Below are 20454 nucleotides of genomic sequence, written 5' to 3' on the forward strand. Positions count from 1 at the left end.
TTATTGTAACATCTTACTGAATAAAATGGAAGGTGGTCGGTTATATTGTCTGGTGGACAGCCATGCATCTTTTCTATGTTATGATTATTAGTCATCGTCCAGTCCAAGATAGATTGTCTATTTATACATTTGTGGACGCTTGTAGATATGATTAGCTGAGTAAAGCCATAAAGGTTCATGGAATTTGTTTCATGCGCTACTGTTGCTGATATTCTAATCTGTATTTAGGTCTTCTAGCATTATTTTTCATGGTGGTTATGATGACGTATCAAACATAAAATGTGTTCAGCAGTGGTGATGTTATTTCCTGGTGGAGTATAAATGTCTGATAAGCAGATTTTTTTTCTGTTTATTTTGTGGTTTGTTGTTAGCAGTCCCGTATTATTGAACTCTGATATTTCTTGTGACATATAGTGAGTTTTTGTAAATAATGCCTATGCCACCTGCGCATTTATTTCCTATCCTGTCTGATTGTTATATCCAGGAGTGATTTAATTATCAGCTTTTTCTTTTTTCATTTAGGTTTTAATTGCTATGACTGTGTCATGGGAATAAGTTCCAATAAAAGCATGTACCTCTTGAATTTTATTGCATATACTTCTGAGATTTATATTAAGTAGGAGAAGGTGGGAATTTAAGAAACTGTGGTGGGGGTGGAAAATTTGTTAGCATTGTTTGTTGCATAGTAGTCAGGGTTTAAGTGAATGCCCCCATTAAGCGTTAGAGTGATGTTTTTTGTGGAGAAAAGTAGATGTCCAGTTACATTTATGTCTTATTTTGGTAAGTGTCCTTTGGCTAGGTTTTTACAATATTTACATTTGTGATTATTTATAGAGTTCTGAGTTAGTTTGTTGGAAGAGAGATACTGAAAGGCTAGGTAAGTGTTGGTATAATGGGTGTGGGTTTGCATGTGTGCTAATTAAATGCAGAGGGACAATGTGATAGTTACTAAGGAGAGCTAGAATACTGAGTTGGTACAAGAGAAGATTTTTAACCAGGGTCATGTATAGTGATTTCATAAAGGAGGGTTTCAGTTTTGCTAGCTGTCAGGAACTGATATTTGGGTGGTGGTTCTGATTGGATTGTGAGGAGCTGGAGTTTAGTTTAAATGTGGTGTAGGTGGGGTGGTTGGGAATGGGGGTAAGGCAGAGGAGCAGAGTGAGTCTGAGCATAGCAAGAAAGAGTGGAGTGGGGTCCACCCAAGATGGCAGTATAGTTATTTTTCTTGAGAACAACAATCAATGAAATTGGCTATACAAAAGGTAAGTAGAAGCTCAAAAGTGTTATTTTAAAGCCTGCTTCCAAGAATAACTGCTGTGAGGGATGGGAAATGATGAAGTGTTTAACAAGCACTATTAAGAGAAGATAAAATACTAGGATAGAGAAGATACGTATACTTAACTGGGAAAGATTTTGATAGATTGCAGTATAGAGGAAGACGTGAAGAAGATGGAATACAGAGTTGTCCAGCCAAGAGTGATGTACAATGCGTTAATAAGATTGGGTGTTTATATTTATATATATATATATATATATATATATATATATATATATATATATATATATATATATATATATATGGGCTTTCAAAATGTTTACTGAGGGAAGAGGTCTATAGGATCATAGGAGGTTACTAGGCTAATGGCCCTGGGGCCTTTACAAGCCTAACCAAGAGTTTATCCCCAAAAAAGAGACCTCAGTCAGCACCTGTTGCCCCTGTCAGTGCGGGACACAGATGGAACCCCGGGGACAGATTTGTGGTTTCCCATCCACTCATCAAGGTTGTGCTTGAAGAGGATCAGCGAGGTACTCTGTTTGACATGTATGGGAAGTCTATTCCAGACACAGGGCAGCCTCTAGGAGGCAAACCTGTCTCTCCAGCAGGTTATATTGATATTGTATATTAGATTTAGGCCTTTCAAGTGGGTAATGCACGAGGAGTTAGACTTACGGATATGGAGCATCAGTAGTAGGGCAGGGTCCGAGATTGCCTTGTAGGCAAGACACAGATCACTTCTGAGCTATCTGTACAATACCAAGTGATAGTGATTTGAGGCTGTTCGCAAAATACAGGTGTTGGAGGCCATGGATTTTCTTTGTGAGGTATTTCTGTGGCCTTTCTGGTTGGTGCAGATGTTTGGACAGGTACATACCAAATGGGGCATTATACTCAATTATTGGCCTAATGAGGGAGGATTATAGAGGTAGTAACCTCCTTTTTTCTGGATGCAGTCCCTTTACTTATGCGATGAACCAAGTAAAAGTCTTTTCTTACCACTGCTGTTACATGATGGTCGAATGTGAGGTTGTTGTCAACCTGAGTACCCAGGTCTCTCACCACAGATTGTGTGCTTAAGGGGTTGCCATTGATAAAGTACTCAATAGGGGCCATGTTTTTGCCGAATGGTATAATGATATTTTTTTTGCATTTAACTTGAGGCCATGGCTTTGGCAGCAGTCATTTGTTGCTGTGAGACCCTCTAGCAGTATGTTACCATCATTTGGAGAGTCAGTGACGGCACCCAACTTACAGTTGTCCACAAACTTGGTCAGCCACAGCCATTTTGTCTTTGCCTGGAACTCTCAGAAGTAGATGCCAAACAGTAGGGGTCCCAGGACAGATCCCTGGGAAACACTACTAGTGACAGGTCTGCTGTCCGAGATGGAGGTGCCTGTTTTGACCTTGTGGGTTCTGTCGGTGACCCAGTTGGCCACCCACCTGATGAGATAGGGATTTAACCCAAGTTGCATTAGCTTTTTGATGATGCTCGAGTGGAGGATTGTGTCAAAGGCCTTAGCCAAGTCAAGGTAAGCTGTATGTATTTACTTACCCTCATCCAGGGTCTTCCTGACCGTCTCAAAGAAATCAGCCAGGTTCAACAAACAAGATCTGCCCTTGACGAATCTGAACTGGGTGGAGTCAAGTGCTTGGAGGTTGCTTGTGTCCTTGTTTATGAGATCCATAATAATATGCTCCATCGCTTTACAGATCAGAGTTGTCAAGCTAATAGGGCAATAGTTTCCAGGGTCAGTAGTGGTACTGCCTTTGTGCAAAGGGATGACAATGGCAGTTCTCCACTCAGCTGGAATGAAGCCTGTATTTAGGCTATGGTTGAATAGGGTGCTCAATGGTGAAGCTAATTCTTGCTGAAAATGGTGCAGAATACAGCCTGGAATACTATCAGGTCCAGTGGAAGCTGTGTTCTTTGCCTTGGATAGGGCCTTTAACACTTGATCTATGGAGATGTGAGGTGCGGGAGAAGTATCAGGGATGTCGAAAGGGCCTTTGGAGGGGGGCACGGGGGGGTGAAGTTTACACTGAACCTATCTGTTAGCAGGTTGGCTACGTCAACAGGATCAGTGTAAGTGGTACCGTTAAGTACTAATTCGGAACAAACCTGGGCTTTGGAAACCGAAAAAGCCTTTGTGGTTTCCCTTTGTTTCAGAGGCTAGTTTCAATTCATAGTTAGCTTTGGAGGTTTTCACTAGTGATCATATTTGCTTGTTGAGGCTAAGGACAGAGTTTTTCCAATTTGGAATATGTTCCTTTTCAACAATGGACAACAGTTTCTTCCTTTTGTTGTAAAGCCTTTTGATAGAGGAAGTCCACCAGACATGTTTGTTTCCCTGAGGAGCAGATTTTAGTTCTGTTGGGTATGGCTGAGTCCATGCAGTTGTACAGATGCTTGTATACTGCACTGGCATACTGTTCAGCATAGTTGTCTGCAAGCTCTGAGGAGGGTGGTGGTGTAAAGTTACTGATACCCTCCCTTATGAGGTTGTAGTCTGCTTTTGAGAAGTTTTTTAGCCTGGTTATGGCTGGGGAGAGGGGATGGGTGGGATAGAAACTTCGAATGAGACAGACCGATGGTCTGATCTCACCAAGGAAGAACATACTATGAGAGTGGTGCAGTGGTTACCCATGTTGGTGAGGACCAAGTCCAGAATGTCATCTCCCCTTGTGGGGGATGAGATGAGCTGGTTTAGTACGTTAGAACTGATGAAGTCAAGGAATCATTGGGTAAGTGCTTTAGTGCAGGAATAGCAAACCCAGTCTATGGTGAGGAAGTTGAAGTCACCAAGGATCAGGGTGTTAGGGGGTACCTCGATGGAGTCAAGTAGGTCTGAGTAGGAGGAGTGGGTGTCCTGAGTCATGGAGGGGGGTCTGTAGCTGGCTGTAACTTGGATGGGTGTGTTGCCAACTGTCAGTTGCACCTGGAGTAGTTTCAGTGCATCATGCTGGCAAACCAGTCTGGAGGTATACCTGTCCTTTAACGAAGATAGAGATTCCACCACCCTTAGTCTTCCTGACCTCATTTTGGGGTTTGAATGTGTGGAATGAGGTATAGCCTGGTAGGGCAGCCGTGCTGCCACAGCTCTGAACCAAGTTTCCATGACCGCACAGACGTTGGCATGTTCCAGTGCGAGGAGAGCCTCCAGTTAGTGTATTTTCAGGTTAAGGGTCCTAATGTTAAGCAGCATGACCTTTAATTTGCTTTTTGACAGATATTTTATGTTGGAAGATTTGTTTCTTGGGGCAATGTGCAAAAAAGGCACAATGGGGGAGGCAGGAGCCTTGACCAGGATCCAGAATCCCAGGAGTGACAGGTGGAGGCGATCTCTGGCAAAGCATTGAGGCCTGTCAACCATGTCATCCCAGGCAGACAGATACTGGATCCCCTTTGAATGACACCAGAAACTAAGCCAACTGTTGAAGTCAATTATTTTTTGTTGGTTTTGTGGTATCATTCTTGGTGAAGGTAGGATGCTGCTTAGGGCTAAGGTCATACCTGCCTGGGACACACACTTAGGCAGCTCAATCATGTGTCTCTTCATATAGTCCAGGTGGTACATCTCAGGTCATTCACACCAACATGGACAATGACAGAGTCATACTTGTACTTGTGGAGAAACTTAAGTGCATGTGTGATGTGGCAGATTCTGGCACCAGACAGACAACTGATCTTGACCTTTTCCTTGTTGAGCCTGGTGAGAAGAACATCCGTGTGTCTCACAGCTGAGTCGCCGATGACTAGTGTGTTTGGTTTATTGTTATGCCTTGTTGGCTGTATTGATTTATTGTTGTGCCTTATGGTCCGTGTTTGTGAGACTCTGGTGTGTTGTCTTCTGTGTGTGATGTGTTTGGTGTTGTGTATGGAATGTTTGAAAGTGTGTTTTGGAGGTCTCTGCTGTTCAGGTAAGTTTTTAATGAGGACCTCTGCATAGGTGGGTGATTGTTGTGCTTGGCTGTCTGATGTGAGTGTTGTGGTGTTTGTGCTGGCAGTCTCTTCCTTGTCAGGAGTACTGACTGTGGCACTAGGGAGCATGTATTTCTGGTTACTGATGAAGATGCAGGTTTACCCAAACCATAACAACTCCCACAAGAAATGACAAAACATACAAACACCAGTCAATCTTGGACCGGATCCTAGTACTTGACCCCACTCAGGCTCACCTATCAGGCTGTCTCCCAGATAGCCTAAGTGATCATCACCCAACCTACCTAATTAGGTATAAATCACAATCTATCAACCAACCCATCCTCAAGGAAGTTTGCTACAGAGAAAAGCTTATAGCCACTAACTTCATCCAAGAGCTACAAAGTGTCAACTGGGCCCCCCCTTAAACAATTAGCCCTAGACAAAGCCGTTGAACATTTCAATTCAGCTTTCTGAAACATCCTAAACCAGGAGTGTCCATCTCATGGCCGCATGCGCCCTCAGAGCTCTTCCATGCGACCCTTAAATTTAAATTTAATTTTAATTTAACTTTTTTTCCGTGTGTTTACACGTTCGCATACTTTTGCTGTTCTGCGCATGCGCCAACTTTCGTTTTTTCACGTTTTTTCTTACCAGCGTCGTTCCGCTGGTATGCGCATGCGCGAAAACACCATTCGGTCATTTTTTATAGTTCTGGTAAAGCTGAAGGAAGGAGCGGGATCGTGGAGAGAGGATTTATTTTATTTCGGAGTACAGTTACACTACAACATAGCAAAAGGTAAGGTAAGTAATTTTGTGAGTTTAAAGTGGACAGATTATTTTTTTTTTTAGCTACTTGAACTTGTACATTTGTTTACTGAGAATGTCAGCTGGGATGATTTAGTAGACTTTTAGGCAGAGAAATTCTGCAGTATGTGACAAGATGATGCATACAGAAATGAGTAGCAGCGAAAAAAGAATAAGCAATAACAAAAGCAGTTAAGAGCTGTTAAGATATTTAATCTATGGAAAGGAAGCACATGTTAAGAAGAGATGCGAGGATCTTTTCCTTGTGCTGTTTTAAATCAATTGAGCTATTACTTTTACTTTTTCAAAGGTGGTTGTTATTAAAACTGTCCACGTCTTGGCAGGTAAGCAAACTGGAGTATGAGTGTCGATATGTAAACCATACACAGAGAAATATATAGATAATATCTATATCTATAATTACCAAAACATGGCAAGTCTGCACCTGATGAGGTCAGAAAAAGGCAGAAACATGGCATGTCTACAGCTAGTGGGGGTTGTATTTACTGGGTTGCATGTATCCATAAAGAAAAGTAAAAGGGACTCAAGGGCATTCAGAATCTATGTAGCTGAAACACTGTGGATGTTTGAGGTATTACATAGTGAAGATGTTAGGTTGGTTGGGTTATTCTTGCAGTTTTTACTGAATTATTTCTACTTTTTGATTGGAATATTATTTGGGATATTTCACGGGCTCCATAATATTTATGGACATCAAGCTTAATTTCAAGCTGTTTGATTCTAAAGTACAGAAGAACAATCCACTTCTACTGTACTGTTGAAATCAGGAAAAAATGATAACATACCAGGTCTGACTCTAGTTGTGTTTGGTGTTATTGACTTGGGATTAAACTTATACAGTGAAGATTCAAGCGTGATTGGGTCTTTCTTGCTGCTTTAACTGAACAATTTCTTTATGTGACCTTCTTACCCTTTGGTCTGAATGTTTGGATGTTACTTGGGACGTGTGTGTGTGTCTTTTAGCTGGACAAGAATGTTTAGCTTCATTAAATCAAAGTTTACTTGTATATTAATGGACACAAGTTGTTTATCTTCTGCACATGGAGAGTTGTTAGCAATGTAAGTGAATGTAACAAATTAATTCACTTATACTATGGGGTTGGTTTCACAAGGTGCATTCAGTGTGAGATCACACAGTGTAATAAGGGACTCTGCCTTTTCCTCCATTCTTGTATAATGTCTTGAGTTGATGCATATAAAGTGATAGTGGTATGAGAGGGTCACTTTTAGTTTATTTATTTATTCTTACCTGTTTGTTTGATTTTGATATGCAACAGATGGTGTGATAAAGTTATGGATTTTCCTCTGTATACTGAATGGCCAATGAGGTGTGAGTCTACTATTTAGTACAGACCTTACATCCATCCGTGTATCTATCTGTCTATTTATCTGTCTATGAATTTTAGGGCAAATACTATGCATTTATTAATTTATTTATTGTTCAAATTCACCTACAATACAGCCAGTGGGCTGACTTTGCTATTAGTTTATGACACGTTGCTTCTTTTTTTTTTTTTTGAGAGACCTTTTTTTTTTTTTTTTTGGTCCTCACTTGCCGTTTGCCCCCAGACCATTTCTGTTGACTCAATGCGGCCCTTGCAACTGAAAAGGTTGGACACCCGTGTCCTAAACCATCATGCACCTTTCCGAACCATTAGAATAAAAACTAACTATGCCCCATGGCTCACCAAAGACACCAAAACTAAAATGAAAGAAAGCGACAAAGCTTGGGCACAGCATCAAAGAAAGAAATAAAACCTTGTGTCTTAGACAAAGCTATCTAGAACTCCGAAACAAAACCAAAAAGCAAATAAAACTAGACAAAATCAATTACTACAAAAACATGCAGGAAAAACATGCTCATAACCCCCAGAAATCTTGGGCCACATTAAGTAGCATACTCCGCCCAGGAAAAACCACCACCCCATCCCCAGTGCTACCTAGCAATCTTGAAGACATTCCCACACAGTTCAACAAATTCTTTACCGAAACTGTCCAAACCCTGGCCAATGCTCAGTACAGTGCCAGTAGTCCACCACCAACAAATATCCCCACCCTTCTCAACACTCAACCCAACATCCCCACTTTCAACCTCCACCCTGTGTCCACCAAGGTAATTTCTAAGCTCCTCAAAAAACTAAAACCAACCACTCTAGCAGCCGATAAGCTTCCAGCAGACTTCCTTCAGATATCAGCTGATGCCATAGCCTACCCAGTCTATATTCTCATAAATAGATCACTGCTGGAAAAGAAAGTACCCACCTCCTGGAAAACCTCACACATCATTCCACTACACAAAGGGGGAAACTCCTTAGAGCTGATCAATTATCGTCCAATTGCAATCCTATCACCTCTGTCCAAAATATTAGAAAGAGTGGGTCACACTCAACTAATGCAACACTTCATAGATAACCTTCTCTCTGCTTCACAACATGGCTTTAGATCATCTCACAGCACCACCACAGCCTCCTGTCATTCACGGATATAATTAATCACCACAGAAACAATGGTCTGTTTGTATCCTCCGTATTCTTAGACTTATCAAAAGTCTTTGATATGGTTAACCACAGCATTCTTCTCTTCTCTATCTAGCATAAACATAAGCCCCTCCTCTATTGCTTGGTTTAACAGTTACCTCTCTGGCTGTCAACGGTTCTCTGGATATGCAGATGACACCACCTCCACACTACATGAACTTCAATCCTTAACCCAGAACTACTTCACCCTCGTAGAAACATGTTTCACCAATAACAAACCTTCTCAATCCAAAAAAAAAAACTTATTATATTTGGCCCAGGAAAATCACCACCCCTAAGTGATAGCTTCTCCATCAAATCCTAAGGCAATACTCAAATCAGCCCTACCACACACACACAAAACTGCTAGGTGTTGAAATTGACAACAATCTTAAATTTGACATCCACATTGCTCAAACCATCAAGAAGATTACCAAAAAACTTGGACTCCTTTATAGGAATTAAATCTTTATGACTAATAACACCAAAGCAACCACTGCAAGGACCATCTCCTATCCATCTTCTTATATGCCTCTCCCATCTTAACTAATCTCCGGCAAACCAACTTAAATAAAAGGGAATCTTGTTACAACAAAATCGCTAAATTTGCTACCGAATCCTCTTATAGGTCCCATCACTGTCTGTCACTTAAGCAAGTCAACTGGTTGGAGCTACCTCATATGCTACTACTCAACCAACTATCTACTGCTCAGAAATGCTACTACTTTCCCAAAGTAACTCCTGCACTACAGGAACTCGTACAACCACACATCCCGACTAGAACTCTTAGATCCAGCAACCAAAACCTCATAAAAGTCATCAAGCATAGAAATTATGCTGGCAAATCCCTTTTTGCCAGCACCATTGCCAAAAAATTGAACACCCTACCAAGCCATACAACCTCTACCACCTCCACTACTCAGTTTAAAAAACACCTGAAAAAACATTTTCAGAATAATTGGCTATGCTTAAAAAGGTAACTCATCTGTACCCCAACTACTCTGACGGTCTGTTTAATGAATACGAAATACTGCCTCTTTTTAGGTCTTTTGAGTCGATGTAGTTTGATACTCTATACCTCAATGTTTGACTTTTTTATGAACATTTAATTTAATCTATTCCATACTGTATGTATCATCTCCTTGTGTGTATGCAATGAAAGCTCGCATAACATGAAACGAATGTTCCATACAATTTCCTGTTATTCTATGTATGTGTTGTTTGGAGCTTATCTCTCCGGGCCTCCGCTGAAAATGGACCTGTGTCCAGTCGGACTTTCCCGGTTAACAAATGTAAAATAAAATAAAAACAATTTCTCACAAGTAGAAGAATTATGTGCTAGGAGAAGAGGGCTGTCATTAAACATGAGGCAGTTGCTACACTGTCTCAGTATGCCCATGTCAACTAGGCTGGCAGGGGAAACTGATGGGAATTGACCAGACTTAGTTTTGTGAATACTTGGCCGGATTTAAGGAGAGAGGGTTTTGATAAGGGTTTTTCCACAAGAGTGTAGACCACAAAAACTTTCTTAAATGTAAAGTAACTGGCCAGAAGCCCAAGTGCTAAAACCAAAACTAAGATGCTTAGAGCAACAGATACATTTAATCAGGCTACTAACAAGCAGTAATAAATGCAGCAGAATAAAACCCCTTGAACACTTAAGTGCATGCAGCAAAGCAAAATAAAGTAATAAAACAGGAAGACAATTACAGTAAAAGCAGCTGAATAAAGTGTTAAGGTTTTTTTTAAGTGGAGAGGGAGGAAACAAAAGATAGCTCAAGATTAAGAAACTTTGGGGGGGGGTTGTCCTTCCCAAATGCTCTCTCTGTATACAGTAGAGTGAGCTGATGAGATGGGACTGAGAGAGGAGAGTCCAGACTCAAAGAAGCAAGGGTGTTGTCCTTCTCAAATGATGGTCTCACTGCACTCATTTGAGTGATCAAATGAGATGGGACTGGGAGGAATGTCCAAAATCAAAGAAGCAAGAGGTTAGACCTTCCCACATGAGAGGTATTGTGTTCAGTACTGCAGCAGTAGGATGCTAAAGCTTGGGGAGAGTGCTCCTTAAATGTTTAGAAATGTGGTAGAAATATAGCAAAAATATTTATAAATAAAATTGGTAAAAATATGCAAAAATATTTATAAATTGTACTAACAGTAAATCTACTGAAATCTCATTAACATGAAACAGGAGAAGGCACTAGGATACTATAGAATACAGTAGTAAAAAGTGGGAACAATCTCATAATACCTTTCCAGTAGCTTTAACTAAATAAACAGTAACACTAGGGAGGAAGCATGACACTTCCTTTGCTGCATGCCTAAAAGACAAAAGCTATAAAGGTAGAGGCTAGCTTCAAAACAGGACAACATAAGTTATTCCTGCCAAGTGCAGGCTTTTCTGATGCAGTACATCTTTCATCTAAAATGGCCAATACACAACTGGCTGTACTAATAGCAGGGAGAGGTTGATTTCTATCAAAAGGAAAAAGAAGACAAGAACAGCAGAAATTGTTCACACAGTGGAAATTCTAGCTTTGCTAGATTTTTCTTCTTGTGTTTTTAACCAATTGGTTTTCCTGTGTGACCTTTTTACTCATTGTTTTATAACAGTGACCAAGAAACGAGAGAGAGGGAGATAAGCTTCCAGGAGGAGCACCAAGTAAACAACACAGCTAGCTTACAAAAGTGCATTGTGCACACAGAATAGATAACATAATAATAAAAACTAGTTTTGTGAACAGAGTCTAGCAGTTGAAACAGTGTCCAAGCCTAGTGCAGCAGTAGCATTAATATAAGTGAACAGAAAAGTACAACAGAAATTGTGGTAAAAAGATCATAACATTAGCACAACCTAAGGTGCTTAGATAATTTCAGCACATACCTTTGTCATGCGGTAGTTTTACGTACATGTGCTTTACAGAACAGCATGAGTCATGCTTGGCAGAGTAGCAGTGCTAAAAAAACTTAAGTTTAAAAAATAAACATATAGGGCAGATGGGCAGATTCTTTGCAGTAGTAAAACGCAGAGCATCAGGTTCACAATACAGCACTGGTAATGCAACAAGAACAAAATTATGTTAAAGTAACCTTAGTCATTCTATGGAAAAAGTCCAAATCACTGCACGTAGAATTTTAGAGATTTACAGCTTATGCAGTGCATTCAAGTGTTCAGAATAGAAAACTGTAATTCAGGAACTCGACTAAGAAATTCCTTTTTGCAACAAGTGACTGAAATGGCCCCAAACAGGGCAATACCCTTATTAACTTGTAGACATACTAGCAGTCCATTTGTCCCCTCCTGAAGATGAAAGCTGAGAGTGACATGGGCATGTGCCAGCAGAACAAACCACTACAACACCAAATATTATTTGTTCAAACATAATATTCAGCTTCCAGTTTCGGGTATAAACCAAGTCATTTGGAGCAACCTCCAGCAATCGGCAGATGACAAGGCTAAAATCATTTCACTTTTAAACTAGTTGTTTACATTTTCTCCTCCCGGAAAAGTAAATGCTGAGGAGCCACTGCCCCATAAACAGTTGAGGATGTAGTATAGTCTAGCACCAGCAAACATAATGAAGTAATCATGCTTCCTTTCCCACTTACCAAAGATAAGAAAAGCAGTTAAGCTAGTTACTTGCATCAGCTTCTGTCATGACGAGTTAAGTGTCATCATTTATGTTGCTGGTACTTCCTCAGTCACCTTCTAGAACATTTTTTTTGTTGATGACATTTGTGCTTTGGCTGCATGGTCATCAGAAAACATCTTTACCTGTCATCGTAGATAGACGCCATGTCCATAGCCATAGGTACTTTAGTAAAGCAGTTCTGAAAATAATTTTTGTGTGAAGTGTCAAAGTAGGTGTTTCTCCACCTCATGTTTAGGGACCGTGTCCTACAAGTATGTTCCTGTTGCTAAACATTGAAGTAAGACATTCCTGTTGCGTGAGATATGTACCTTATCAGAAATCATCAACATTGCAGTCTTGTAGGTGACATCCTATCCAGTATGTGAAAGATGCTGACAGTGAGAAGCTTGAGTTGTGCATCCACTAAACTCGGTCTCTGTAGAACTACACTTCTGGTCAGGTGTGCAATTTTGCCAGAAACCATTTGAAATGTCAGGATCTGCTAGAGCAGGCCCCGACATATGGAGACTGAATGGCTGAAAGATTGGTCGTAATAGTCAGGGATGCTATTTATCAAAATATTCACTTTTCTTCATGGTATGGTGATCTCAGAGTTGGTATGTGTAAGTTGGGGGGGTTGCCCCCCCTACAAAAAGTTTAAAGGAGAAGGGTGATTTGTGACATTCACTCTCCTCCTGTGTTTTTAGTCTTTTTTTTTCTGCTTGTTGGCACTCAGGATTTCGAGTGCCAACATTTCAATAGGGGGCCGTTTTGCCACCTGTTTACCTTTACCAGACAAAAAAACAGAAATAAAGAATACTGAGCTACCATGATACTATTGAGTGGTTCCCAGATGTGTGGAAAATATTTACTGAAGTGCCCTAGCACATAATATAGTAACCTAACAGTATATTTCTGCAGCAGTATAGTGTCATAGAGATAATATTTATGAGCAGCACTTCAAATAATTGATTTTTAAGTATTAAATAAGTTTATGAAGAGTAGGAATTGCTACATCCACCAGTTGTGTAGCACTGGCTTAATAGAATGGGGAAGATAGTTACGTTTGTCACAGTGTTAATGGGGGAAATGAGTTTGACATGAATTTAGTTGCAAGGATGAAACTGCTTTTAAAGTTTGTCACAGTGTTAATGGGGGAAAATGAGTCTGACATGAATTTAGTTGCAAGAATAAAACTGCATTTATATTTTATTGTATTGCTTGAAACATTAGAAATAAATGGCAGCTATTGCTAATTTTATTCCAGACCTCCTGTGTACATTGAAAAAAATGCAGTCAATACTGTTGCACAGCTTTGTGATGGTGATGCAAGGACTGGATTGAATGCACTACAGCTTGCCATCCAAGCACGTCTTGCTGCAGAACATGTGCCACTTTGCCAAAATAAACAAGGAGGTACTCCCCAGAAGATTGTGATAACAGAAGAACATGTGAAGGAGGGACTACAGCGCTCACACATTTTATACGATCGAGCAGGTGAGTGCTCACTTAAGATTTATTGGACTGGTATATTGAAAACAACCAGAACAAACTCTGTTATCCTTAACAAATTGACCCTAGATGTTTAAAGGCTGCTACCCAGGTGTTTTCTGAAGGATTGTAAGTAAGCTTTTGGGAGTTGGGTATACCAGACCAACTCATATGTTTTGACTTGACGTATAAATTAAAGATTTTTTTGAGCACTGTAAACATATCAAATAACCGCTAAAGTCATTTCTAAGTAGAAAGTCATTTTAGTGAACTTAAGTGTCTAGTTATGCTCATTATATAGATCTAGCTACTCCTGTCATATCTAAGCTTTCTTGGTGTTCACTACTTGTACTTTACTAATATTTGTTGTTTGCAACAGTCTTTATTCTTTTTGGGGCTTTCCCCCCTGACTGCTGCTGAAAAAGGGCCTGTGCCCAGTCAGACTTTCCCAGTCAACAAACAAATAAATAAATACATTGTCAAAAAAAATAGCTTACTACGATGTATTCTGGTTAAGCTCTGTTGCCCTCAGTCCAGTATGTGTAACCACTTTTCTCCTTTCTTTCCCTTTACATGATCTCCCTCAGATTGTTTGTTTCAGTACAATAAAAACGTGGCACATGTTTTATATTCTTGGATGCTTGTCATGCATCTGAAATGGAAAGATACTGTTGAACACTTCAGCCACTTTGCAGCATGCATCTGATTGCTTTATCTTTTTGAGTAAAATGTGTTTGCAGCTCGATTCTGATTTTGTTTTTCCTTTGTAAAATAATAATGACAAAAGGCAAAAACATTATACTGAAAAGCCAAAAAGCCAACAAAAAACTGAGGGACCACAGATATAAACCAGTGTGTTCAATGGGTAACACCTTTAAAATCATGTGAAATGTAATGCACCGCCTGCATTATGTTTTACCTTTCCGAATAAATTTCCTGGTGGTTAGAGGCTGTGCTACTGCAATTTACGCACACACAATGTTTTTATGTGGAAACAGCACTGTAAAGAATAACATCACAGTCTATCTTTTTGCTTATAATGGTGTGTGGCTGTAAAGGATGATACTCATTTTATTTATTTATTTAGCATTTCTTTACCGGAAAAGTCCAACTTGGAACAAAGCCAATTTTCAGTGGCGGCCTGGGGAGAAACCCTCCAGACGCATGTCTTTGTAACGTGGGAGGAAACTAGAGTACCCAAGACAAAACCCACACGAATGCAGGGAGGACATGCAGACTCTTCACAGAAGGCACTCCAGCCGACAATCGAACTGGAGAACCTCTTGCTGTGAGGAGACAATGGTGCCGCTGTACCACTGCACCATCCTGATGTGTAGTCGGTGCTGAAAACTTCCTGTCATGGTTTCTACAGTAGGTATATAGTTATGTTTTATGAAATTACCCAACGTACATACCCACTTCCCCTGTTATAAGTACTTTGCCATAAGAAAAAGGGGGGTGAGTATGTCATTGCTTAATATTTGATCTAATGTTGTCAATTTTCATTCTGTCCTCAACTGCTGGGTTCGGATTCGATCCTCAGATCCAACTTGGCTGTAAGTAAAGCTCTTGGTAAATAGAAAGCTCTCAAGCTTCTCCCTTATCCATAATGCACCAAGCCCTAACATACCCCAGATCTCATTTGCCACTTTTTGTGTAAGGAAGTGGTCAGCCATAGCTCTTGAGCTTTAGCATTTTATTTTTTTCATGTAAGCTAAAATTTATTTTCATATATTTTATATATGTATATATTGTAATAAACTGAGCGGCTGCCATCCCAGCTAGATAGAATTTTGTAAATAATTCTATGTCATTGTAAATATTAATATGATCCACAGGCTTGTTTTTACAAATGTAAGAAAACTAAATGTAAGAAAACTGTGTTATATGCTGAACTTCAAAAATGTAACCACAGTGCACCCTGCTGGAAGAAAGCCGATGAGCAAAGAATTTTATAAAATGTGTTTGATCTCAAACTCAGAGACAAGACGTTTGGGCTAAGAGCTTCTTTCTGTTGTTTTAAGACAAAGAAAAGTACTAGGTTTCACAAGTAAAGTGTCTTTTATTGCTGTGACTTCCTGGCAGCTGTAGAAATGTTAAATTTTAAGTTTTGTGAGCCTGGGAAACCTCAGCAAGGGTGTCAAGAATGATGTAATCTGAAATGACTCCGCAGTACTGTGTATTATCATTTTAAGGGCTATCTCAGAAAGAAAGAACATCATTTTGTATCTTGTCTTGGATTTAGTAAGAATATCCACTCACCAGCACTTGCTTGCTCTGTATGTAAGTAGTATTTAGAACAGTGATTTCTCTTAGAGATAGGAATATAGCCAGATTAGTCTAGCTGTTTTCTAAATTTATGTCTGACTATCCTACAATGTTGTTTTAAAGTATTTCATGTGATTTCTGAACTATGTAATGTCATTGTGTTCATAGGTTGGTACTAGGCTATCAGGCCTATACGAGCCTAGCCATAACAATTCCCTGGCTATTTCTTCCCACACTATTTACTTCCCTGGACCCCTGTCTAGCAGGGTGACCGACGTGATCCCCGGGGTGAATTTCCTTTCTCCCATCCAATCGTCAGGGTTCCTTTTTAAGAGGGCCAAAGAGGCAATCTGCTTGACATGTATGGGCAATCTATTCCTGAGTCTGGGGAGTCTCTAGGTCAGGAACCTATCCCTCCAGCATGTTTTGTTTATTGTGATGACAAGGTTTAAATCCCTGGAGCGTGTGGCTCTAAGGGATTGGGATTTCTTTAAGTATAGCATGTCCAACAGCTCTGGCTTTGACATGGTCTTGTATGTTAAGCAGAGATTGCCTCTGAGTAGACGTTATGCGACAGAGTATAGCAGGAGTTTTTTAAGGTGGTCAGTGTAGGGCATCTGCTTTAGGCCTGTGATTCTTTTAGTGAGGTTTTTCTGCGGCCTTTCCAGTTGTTGAGGATGTCTTGAGAGGTACATACCAAGTGGGGCATTGTATTCTGTAATGGGTCTAATGAGGGATGAGTACAGTGGGACAATGACCTCCTTTTTTCTGGATGAAAATAGGTTTTGTCTTGTGTTTTTATTATTTGTTATTAAATATTTTTAAACCTTTTAACTGTTTTGTGTAGAGATAATTTAAGCTCTAGAGTACTTGTGTGTATTTGGTGATACTGTATAAGCCACTCCAATAGCCATAAAAGTTCTGGTCACACTTACTGTTTGGATAGCAGTAATATTGCACAGTTGAATTGGGTACCCTTTGGTAAGGGTCTTTATAGAAGCTGATAGTAGTGATTGGTGGCAGTCAGTACTACCCTATAGTCCGGGCAGAAAGGGAGCATAGCCAGAGAACCAGTGCTAGCCTTCTCCGGGAGTGTCTGTCTGTTTGTATATAAATCAAATTTCAAAGTGTGTGTGTGTCAGCTACTTGGTCAGGGACACAAAGCACTGGTTGAACAGAGAGGGTGCTAGAGGTTTTGACTTGACCACTAGGCTGAGATCTGGAACTATAGCTGTGCCAGTGGGAAGTCTTAATGGGGATCTGGAGAGAAAGGGAGAAACCAGCCCCAGACTGACCGTGATCTCTGTTTGCTCTTAAGGGAAATTGTACATTACTGTTTGTGTACTTGATGTCCTTCATTTCACTGTTGCAGTCATCACCTGTGGGTTATCCCTGCTGTGGTAGCCCTTTGCCGTCCCGAATGCCAGAGTCAATGTTTTTCTGCATCAGCTGCTGTCGCTTGCATGACATCAGGTCATCAGTGCTATAAAGGAAGGTAGCCAACGCCATTACATCAGTCTTTCTTGCCGTGGAACCCACAGCAGAAGCAGTTTGCAAGTGTGCCGGTCGGTCACTACCAGAGTTTGAATTACAGCTGAAAACGTCTAAAGTTAAGTACCCCGTTGGGGATCCTTTTTTCTTACACTAACCGATGTCCAAAAACGTTAACAATTGTCTCACCTGTGGAAAGCAAATACCACACCGTGACTTCCATTCATACTGCGTCACTTGTTTAGGCCCAGACCACGACGTCCCCCGTTGCCGGTTCTGTGTCCTCTTTAACGCGAGAACCATTCGTCGTGGAGGTCTTATTGTAGCCAGGTATTTTCTTCTGTCTTCGCATTCTGAAATGGCATCCGTCAGCCAACAATCCGTAGACATTCTGAAAAAACATGAGGAGAATGACAGAGACAGATGACACAAGGCTAAGCCTTCTAACGACTGTACCGCTAAGCAGGTCGTCAGTTCTCCAAAATTCAGTGAAGTGCCCTCACAACCCCTGATGCCCAATTTGATATCTTCGCAGGCCTCTACTTAGACCCTTTTGGAGTCCAGTATGCCACAGATATATTCTTTGTCTTCCGAGTCTTTGGTTGTCTCTGCCTTGGTTGGGTCCGGAGCCGCGATGTAGGCACCGGCTTCTGAGGAGGTTTTTCGCACTACCGAATCTAGATAAAAAACGTCTTCTCCTCCAACTACCATTTCTCTCTGACCGATGGATACTCTTGGGCCTAGAGGCAAGGTCACTCCTAAAAAAAACTACCTCTAGCCAACATTTTACTCCTGTTCCACCACCCCAAGCTCAAATGCTTAAAATGGCAGAGGATCTTATAACCCTTATCAGGGGTAGTCAGGCCACATCTTTTAAAAGTAAAAGAGACCTTTCTCCTGAAATACTGACAGGACAGGATTCTGAGGAGTCTGATTATTCAGATTTTGAAGAGGAACAACAACCTCTGACTGCTTATGAGGATTCGGATGCAGAGGAATCCATTCCTTCTGCCTCCCCACTAGAAGATCTTTCCTTTGCGGAAACCCTTCACACCCTCAGGGAACATTTCCAGTAGGAATCCCAGGACTTCCCTCAGTCTAAGAAAAGACTAAGAGAGTTTCTAAACCTGTCTCAGCACAGACCCTTCGTCATCCCTCCAATCTTAGAGGTGGTTGATGATGTCTTCCGTGAATCCAGCTTAACTCCTGATGCCCTCCCACCTGCCCCAGAAAACCTGACGGGTATTACAGAGTACCGGATTCTCACAAACACCTGTACAAAAATCCTGCTGCAGACCCGGAGATCATTACACAGGGACTAAAAAGAGCTAAGGCTAGTTCTGCAAAGAATCCTATTCCTTCTGACAAGGACTCCAAAGCTCTGGACAGATGGGGTAAAAAAGTATACACCTCTGCAACCTTAGCTATCAAAGCATTCAACTGTCAGTTCCACATGTTGAAATATCCACAACACACTTTGGAACTATTAAAACAAAAGATTTCAACCTTTCCTGACTGTGCCAATTCAAAAGCGTTAGATTTGCTGCATTCTAATTGTCAAGTGGCTAAACACTCATTACACTGTGGATATGACGCCCTAGAACCCTCAAGCAGGGCAGCAGTGTCAGGATCTGTCATTAGGAGACATGCATGGTTGAAGGAACAACCTCTCCCTGATCATGTCAAATCTAAATTACTTGATGCACCCTTGGATAAGGAGCGTTTGTTTGGAGTAAAAGCAGAAGAGGTGCTTAAAAAGATGGAAAACAAAGCAAAGTCTATGCAAACCATAAAAGATTTCCTTCAGGTACAACCTCCTAGGTTCAGAAGGAAGTTTCCCTCAAAACACTGGTCCTTTCCTGCACCTGCAGATGGGGGAAAGGTAAGCCCTGCAGGGACAGACCACCCAGACTCCTATCCCAGGGACAGCAGAGAACCAAACAGTGGACCACTTCCTCTCCAAAGACAGGGAGTTCTAAGCCATCCCTCTGTGGCAGAAACTCTCAGTGACTCCCTCTCCCCCCCCCCCCCCGCCCTCTTTTCACTCACCAAAAACTAGGAGGAAGGCTTTCCCTCTGTAAAGAAAATTGGCTTTCTGTAGCAAAGGACCAATGGGTCTTAAAGATCATTTTTCAGGGGTACAACTTCTCCGTCAGTGAACTTGCAATTCCAAGAGGGTACCCAAACTTACCTCCAAATCAGTGGGCAGAGGCACTAAAACAGCATATTCCAAGGGACAGTAGAACCTGTCCCCTCAGATCAAACAGGCAAAGGATTTTATTCCAGATAATTCCTTGTTCCCAGAAAAGAGGACACTTGGTGCCCCATCCTGGATCTATCCCTTCTGAACTCCTTCCTGGTGCTCCCCAAATTCAAAATGCTAACTTTCCAGCAGCTGCTGCCTATGCTGACAAAAAATGCCCAGTTAGTTACCCTAGATCTAAAAGATGCGTACCTCCACATCCTCGTAAGGGAATCGTGCAGGAAATTCCTTCGCTTCAGAGTGGGCTCACAACACTTTCAGTTCTCTGCGCTACCCTTTGGCTCATCCACTGCTCCCGGGGTATTCACCAAATACTTAGCCCTGGCCATAGCCTTTTGCAGACAGAAAAATATACAAATTTACCCTTATCTGGACAACTGCCTCATTCAGGCAGATTGCAAAGGAAAGCTCCTCAAGGACCTCCTCTTTGTCAAAACCCTCCTAACCTCCTTAGGGTACACCATCAACGAGAAGGAATCAAGGCAAACACCCTCCAGGAAGATCATTTTCTTGGGAGCACTGCTGGAGACAGCATCCCAAATGTCCTTCCTATCCCCAGAAGAGCAGAGCTTCCTGTCTATTCTACCCAGCTGGCCTCCAGAAGTCGCCTCACTGTGAGGACGTTCCTGCAATCATTGGGGTACATGGCATCTTGCATTCTTCTAATTTTTCTGACCAGGCTTCACATGAGAAAACTTCATTGGTACCTAAAGAACCTTTGGTGTCAGCACACTCAACCTCTAGAGACCTCTCTACCTCTGATATCC

General features: G+C 41.2%; 1 protein-coding gene across 1 annotated transcript in view; it reads left to right on the forward strand.

Moving 5' to 3' along the window:
• Window positions 1-20454, forward strand: part of WRNIP1 (WRN helicase interacting protein 1) — an 856108-nt gene that overhangs the window by 511644 nt on the left and 324010 nt on the right. Inside the window, exon 4 of the mRNA XM_044065165.1 lies at window positions 13442-13671. Coding sequence (XP_043921100.1) covers window positions 13442-13671 — 230 coding nt within the window. The remainder of the gene's footprint in view (window positions 1-13441; window positions 13672-20454) is intronic.

The sequence above is a fragment of the Protopterus annectens genome, chromosome 3.part0 (assembly GCF_019279795.1).
Source record: "Protopterus annectens isolate FY-2018-M chromosome 3.part0, PAN1.0, whole genome shotgun sequence".
Lineage (NCBI taxonomy): Eukaryota > Metazoa > Chordata > Ceratodontiformes > Protopteridae > Protopterus > Protopterus annectens.